Raw genomic sequence first — 7,466 nt, forward strand, 5'->3', positions numbered from 1 at the left:
CCTCTTACTTTGTTTATGTAGGTGTTAAAAAGTCACTATATGTGTATAATCTGACTCCCCCTGCAACCCCAGTATTTAAATCCTGATTTATGTAGGAGCCAGTTAGCAGTGCTTTATAATTCAGAATAAAAGTTAATCAATTAAGTAAAAAGAAATTATTTTCCTGAGATCCCAAAACCTTGCCCAAATCTGTGGCAAGAACATTACTGTCTTTGCAGAAGATGTGTTACCAGACTGACCTTATTTCTAACCACTTGGGGCAGAATTTGGAGGTTTGGGGTAGAACATGAATTTCTTCGCCATCCATCTATCTATGATCACTTGACAAAGAGTAAATTCCAAAGGAGAGAGCACTTAATTAGTGCTACTTAATTAGTGCTTCCGCTGGAGCAACGTATTGTTTGCTGGAGAGACAAATTAAAGGTAAGGACAAGGCAAATGAGTTGCCTGCTATGCTGGTATCTGTGCCAAAAGGTTGCAGGCTGGCTAAGGTCAGCCCAAACTACAAAATGTTGAGCAAAGCAGCCTTTTGGGTGGGCAAATTCTATCCCAACACATCAAACTTGTGACAAATATCTAATACAGATCCCAGTACAACAGTAGTTTAATTCAGCTTGCTGCTTTGTCTCTAGCAGTCACCATACCCTGAGGTATTGGCTATTTTTGTCCTCTTCACAGGCATAGTAGGCTGTTGGTGCCTTTAAACTCTTGTGTGATCAGTTGCTTTGTTGTCTACCAGCCACTTTGAAAACAGTTCTATGTTCTTTGATTATCCCACTAGAGAAAACTCCAATATTAATGTCAGTTAAACTGCGGCAGGTCAGTCATGAATGCAGTAATGACCTTACTTGGTTATCTCAGAGTAAAACCCAAAGTAACCCCATATCCCTCCCCAGAAGTTTTTGTCTCTGCTAGGACTTTGCACCAGGAAAAGGAGCACATAATCCTTCACCTTAATAATAAGTTATTTTGTATATATTCTGTGCACATAGGGAAGAGCTGCTCTTGACATTGCTAGATGGTTCTTGTAATCCAACTGTACATGTAGTTAAAATTTTGCAACCAACAGTTAATGGGAAACCAGGCAGAATCAAACACAGGGTTTCTGTCTGAAGTTGTGCACTTTCTAGAAATGACTAGGTTGTATCTACTGGTCCCCTGCTTTGCAAGGCATCCACTTAAGTACTTTGTAAGCCAGTTAATGAAATAGGAAACTTCAGTCCGAAGTCAGGCCAAATTCTTACTGAATTGACTGTTTTAGGTAATAAGCAATTTTTGCTCTAGTTTTGTATTAACACTTCTAGTTATGGCAGAGCTGCATTTTGGGAGTTGGGATCAAGGGGTCTGAGCAGGCTATACATTATGTTTAGAATGCTGTTAAATGTCATACCCAGTCATTTATCAGGACTTCAACTTGATTTTAAGTGTAGGTTGGTAACCTTCACTTTTTTGGAGTACTACTGACTTTGCATGTGTTGTATTTAATTCAAGAAGGCAGAAAAGTTCATCAGGATTTTTTTGCAATTAATACTAAAACTGCAGTATTTAATTTTCACAATAAAGTGACTACTGATTTATCTCTTTGAAGCGTTGTTTATTTGTGTGGTGATTAAGTATAAGAAAACTTTTGCATTTAATGTAGTGATACTCTACAGTTTTCAAGGATTTTTCTGGAAATGTTTCACTACATGTCCTCATTGTACAGGTATATTTGAATTAAGTAGAGTTCAGTGTGAATCTTATGACATTGACAGGGTATAAGATTGCATTTTTGTAGGAGCTCAGAGATCCAGGTATTTTTTAATATGGTGTCTCTTTGTGTCTTGGGATGGCCAAAATTAGTATTACCAAGAATAAAGTATTCACCTGGTATTTATCTTGAGCTGTGTTTTTCTCTATGCTTCCATTATATCTTGGAGAAAAAAGACATAGCCATGGCGATCCTACTGTTTAAGCCTTGACAGAGAGAATGTCTGTGTGTGCCATGTGTATGTAAACTTTCTGCTAGTAATTCCAGATATAAAACTATGGTTCTGCTTTTTTTTCCCATCTTCTTACCAGAAAAAAAACAAACTAACTTGTATTGGCCCAGAGTGAAGGGCTGAAGAACACTTGTCTATAATATGAACAGAGATCTCAAAGATAAGGATTGGCTGGCAGAAAGATGAGGTTTGGTGCCTTAGCACCAGGAGACAAGATAATCCCACACACCTTGTATACAGATGACCAAATAGTCAAGTGGAAATCTGTGCGGTTCAACCTGTTCTCCAACTCATTTCAGTCAGTGGAAGTTATGCAAATTGATTCTCTCTCTACCATTCATCTACAGCCACCTTTGTCAGAAAGATGCCCCTTTGAAATGATGCCATCATTTGAAAGCATAGAGAAAGATTCTGAAATGGTTGATAATATTTTAAATGAGTTACCAGTAGCATATTCACCAGTTGTTAAAGAGTTTAAGGAAGGAAACCAGTTATTTGTGAAGATGCTCCACATGTGTTAACATTCTGGTTACTAATACCAGTTGTAATTTTTTTTGTTTTTTGTAAACAAACAAAACCACAAGGTTTAAGTTGGAGAATTAATTGGGAAGACTTGCTTAAGAACAGACTCCAGGACTGAGTCCTGTGACAGCAAGTTCCTGATATAACAGGTGAGTGGGTGGAATGGGACGGTTGCCTGGCAGAGACTATGACCTCTCCTGCCTTGACTATGATGCTGTGGAGCCACTGCCAGGTTCTGCCACCTTGTACCAGGCTGCTTGTATAACAACAGCACAACAATCAGTAACCAAAGCTGCTGCTACCAATCAAGAAAGAAGTGCACAGAGAAAAACATGGTAAGAAAAGAATCAGGTCATTTAATGAGATGCTGAGCAATGAGTTTGGCCTTCTGTTTCCTGCTACTCTGGTCAAGATTTGAGTAAAGTTGGAAAGGTTGTAGTGACCTTTTTTGCTTCATTTTGGGAGCAACAAATGTTTCTCACAGTGTACAAATGATTGTACTAGCTTCTTCATAAGCAGATTCAGAATCCAGTATGTACAGCCACATTTGTGTTAATAAATTTATTATAAGAGACGTCATATACAGAAAAGAATGGGGTTGGAACTTATTTTTCCTTTTTGGGTAGAAGCTACTCTGGATGTACTCAGAATACAGTATATTTAACCCCATTTTAATGGTCTTTTCCTACTTGCTTGTGAGTATTAAAATGAGGAGCAAAGAAATGTGGACTTGTCCCTAGAAGAAAAATTCTTACTCAAATCTACCAAGAATATTTTTGAGACATACCTTTAAATTCACAGTATTTGGGAATCTGCATAGCAATCTACAGAAGGAGATGCTTCTTTTTCTTTTAGAATATGATACAGCATTTTATGTTTCAGAGTTCTATTACTCAACTACATGTATGACTCAGTAACACTTCAGAAACTGGTTATTGATTGAACAGCCATGGTTACAAGAAGTGTATGTATGAGAAGGATTTCTCAGGAGATTACTTTAATATGTCAAGAGTGCCAAGTCCTCTTGAGTATCAAGCTAACTCTTCACATGTTACATTGAATTAGAAGTACCCAGAGAATGGGCTGAAACTGTCAGTGGTTGAAATTAGTTAAGGTGCTAAAGGCACTTATAGTCTAGCTCCTTTCAATTCTACAAACCTGTTTTCCACCTGTCCAACACACTTGTTCAACAGAAAGGGGGGATCAGAAGCTACTTCATTCCTTTTGCTTTATCTATATAACAATAAGGCTGCATAGCTGTGTCGTGTCCTGAATAACTGCACTTGGCTCATATTCCTTAGCTGGGACCTACTGTTGTTTATTTTGTGTGCCTATATACACAGTTTTTCTATCTGTATGGACATATGTGCACTTACAAATAGATCCTGTTTACTGTACATTATGAGTAGGCACAGATGCAGATCTCTAGCTGTTGTGATTATTGTTTCTTTCTACACACAGCAAAATACTTTTCTTCCTAGTTGAAAACAAGTGCCAGAATTATTTTCCATTCATTTCAGACTTGAGGAATATCTTGTAATGGTTGATTGATTTCAGGTTTGAGGTAAGATCAGCTTATAGACTCTTAGGATATTCACTGGTTTTTCTCACCGTTTTCCTTATCCTCCTGCAGCGCGAGTGCATCTTGATTCACGTTGGCCAGGCTGGAGTTCAGATTGGCAATGCATGTTGGGAACTCTTCTGTCTGGAGCATGGCATTCAGCCAGATGGCACCTTCATCGACCCACCTAGCGATGATGACTCTTTTGCCACATTCTTTGGAGAGAGAAGCTCTGAAAGATATGTACCCCGGGCTATTTTGGTGGACTTCGACCAAACTGTCATAGGTCAGTACAGAAGTAATACTGGAAAATAGAAAGGAATTAATTCTTCTGAGTATTAACATTCAGATCACTGAATAGCAGGACAGTGCCCTTACTGTTAGGGATGATCTCAGCATGCAGGCAAAACGTATAGATTTTAAGTTTTTAATACCAGGTATTACTAGAAGCTCTATTACTCTCAATGAAAATACAAAAGCTGGACTGCACTGTGTCATGCATGCTCTGCTCCTAATTAATAAAATCAACAGTTTACTATTGTTTAAACCTCCACTGGTTATGAGTACAATTTATCTTTCTTAAAGAAGTTCCTTTCTGGTCTTTTTTTTTGTGGTGATACTTTTTGTTGTCTAACTCATGAAAAATGCTTGCCTGACATTCAGATGTATGAGAGAAGCTTGGAAGAATCAGACAACAGAAGCGTCCAGACAGATTTTCAGAGGAAACCACTGTTTTACTCATGCAGTCCTTCCCCCAAAGATTCTGATGGATTTTCACCTGATCAGTATATAGAGCTGAAATTTTTGTACAGCATGGCACAGCCTTCATTTGATAAATGAAGCATTTGTATAACACAGCAACCTGCACTTGGAGCAGAGTCCACATCCTTTTTTTTCTTTCAAAACTGAGAATATCTGAGAACATCTCCTCAGCTCTGTACTTTGTTTTTCAACATACAGATCTTCCATACCATTTTCTACCAACAGATGATACTCAATTTATTTTGCACACCTTATCAACCCTGATGAATGAGCTCTTCCAAGCTTATGCATACTCTCTTCCCTTCAGGTGAAGTGCAGACTGGTATCTACCGGGAGCTTTTCCATCCAGAACAGCTGATCACTGGAAAGGAAGATGCAGCAAATAATTATGCACGTGGCCACTACTCTGTTGGCAAAGAAAAAATTGACATGGCATTAGATCGTATCCGTAAGCTGGTATGTACTATTACCTTGGAAACAAGACCTCAGAATGGTGGGAGGGCTAATAAGCACCATGTAATTTATTTTTTTTTATGGTGGCTCTTATTTAGCTTTTTAAATATGGTCACTGGCTCAAAACAGACAAATGCAGCTCCTGAATGTTCCATCTTAGTTTTCATAAGAATGGAAGACTTAAATGGAAAACCTGAAATATTGCTGTAGCATTATTATTATTGTTGTTATTATTGTAAAAAAAAGAAGTCTATTACTCTATTGGTACTTGAGGTTGCGTTTTACAGGGGAAAACGGATAGTGTTTCTGGGAAAACTGCTGATATTTATGCTGTGCACAGAGTGGGTGTTGCTATCTCTATACAAGGATGTGATTTACGGATACATTCACTTAGTCTTTCATTTTTCTTGTTGGATTTCTAGACTGATGACTGCTCCGGGCTGCAAGGATTCCTGATCTTCCACAGCTTTGGTGGGGGCACTGGCTCTGGCTTTACCTCCTTACTGATGGAACACCTCTCTATTGAATACGGAAAGAAGTCCAAACTGGAGTTTGCCATCTACCCAGCCCCTCAGGTCTCCACTGCTGTGGTGGAGCCCTACAATTCCATCCTCACCACACACACCACCCTGGAGCACTCGGACTGTGCCTTCATGGTGGATAACGAGGCCATCTACGACATCTGCCGCCGAAACCTGGACATCGAGCGCCCCACCTACACCAACCTCAACCGCCTCATCAGCCAGATCGTCTCCTCCATCACCGCCTCGCTGCGCTTTGACGGGGCCCTCAATGTGGATCTGACAGAGTTCCAGACAAATCTAGTGCCCTACCCACGCATCCACTTCCCCTTAGTGACCTATGCCCCCATCATCTCCTCTGACAGAGCACATCATGAGCAGCTCTCGGTGGCTGAAATCACCAACGCCTGCTTTGAGCCCAGCAACCAGATGGTGAAGTGTGACCCAAGGCACGGGAAGTACATGGCTTGCTGCATGCTCTACCGTGGGGACGTTGTTCCCAAGGACGTCAATGTAGCAATTGCTGCCATCAAGACCAAGAGAACTATCCAGTTTGTCGACTGGTGCCCAACAGGCTTCAAGGTGAGCAGGGCTGCTCTTTGAGCTTTTCTTTAAGGTTTCAAGGGCAAGTTCAGCCTAGTGGAAAATGTAAAGTTTTAGATCTTGCACGTTCCCCATCTTTGAGGTGAAGGAACTTAAGGTGCATATGTATAAATGTGCCCATTCTCATTTTAGGCATCCCATTGGTATAGACTCCTAAATATTTATCTAAGTGGGAATGTGAAGTGTATTCAGTTCAGACATGAATTTTGCAAAAGCCAGTGAGTGTTCCTTCTGAAGCACCATCTGTATCTAAGGAAATACAAAACCCAATACAATTTAAAAAAGAAATGCTGATATGGGGGCATCTGTCAGTCAACACCCTTACCCAGAAATATTATGCAGCCTCTCCCCACTGGCTCCATAGCAGTGTTGGGAAACAAAGTTTCAGCAATAATACAGAAATTAGCAGGGGAAAATGATTTGTCATATCAATGTTTGGTTTAACAATGAAAACTTCAAACTGAGAACCAACTTTCTGTATTAGTTTCTCTAGAGTATCTTGGTGAAACTGAATGTTCAGTGCTGAGAAGCTGCTAAGAAAGATACACAGTTGCCAGGGTGCATATAAACAGAAGAATGACACAGACATTAAATCACCAAGTGTCACACTGTTTCTGACATCAGTATTTTTCATGGCATTTGCCATATCCTAGTTTTGATAGTGGGCACTACTGTACCCCAGCATCTCTCACTTCACTCACGCTTTTTCAGCTCTTGGACTGCTTTCTGCTCTTGCCTCGTGACAGTCTTCTCTCGTCTTCTTGTTTCCAGGTTGGGATCAACTACCAGCCTCCCACAGTAGTTCCTGGTGGAGACCTGGCCAGAGTTCAGCGAGCAGTCTGCATGCTGAGCAACACCACGGCCATTGCAGAGGCTTGGGCAAGGCTCGACCACAAGTTTGATCTGATGTATGCCAAGAGAGCTTTTGTGCACTGGTATGTGGGTGAAGGCATGGAGGAGGGAGAGTTCTCAGAGGCCCGAGAGGACCTGGCTGCCCTGGAGAAAGACTATGAAGAAGTGAAATATGACTCATTTGAAGAAGAAAATCAAGGAGAATCTTAA

The 7,466-nt window shown here is 40.3% G+C and overlaps 1 protein-coding gene across 1 annotated transcript; it reads left to right on the top strand.

Annotated features, from left to right (window-relative positions):
• The first annotated feature begins 2,666 nt into the window (after positions 1–2,666).
• Positions 2,667–7,466, top strand: LOC104393492 (tubulin alpha-4 chain-like). The gene is made up of 5 exons (XM_010002997.1): positions 2,667–2,839; positions 4,062–4,351; positions 5,135–5,283; positions 5,703–6,383; positions 7,176–7,466. Exons 1-5 carry the CDS (start codon positions 2,667–2,669, stop codon positions 7,464–7,466), a joined length of 1,584 nt encoding a protein of 527 aa, XP_010001299.1.

The sequence above is a fragment of the Chaetura pelagica genome, unplaced genomic scaffold, assembly GCF_000747805.2.
Source record: "Chaetura pelagica isolate M959 unplaced genomic scaffold, ChaPel_1.0 scaffold117, whole genome shotgun sequence".
Lineage (NCBI taxonomy): Eukaryota > Metazoa > Chordata > Aves > Apodiformes > Apodidae > Chaetura > Chaetura pelagica.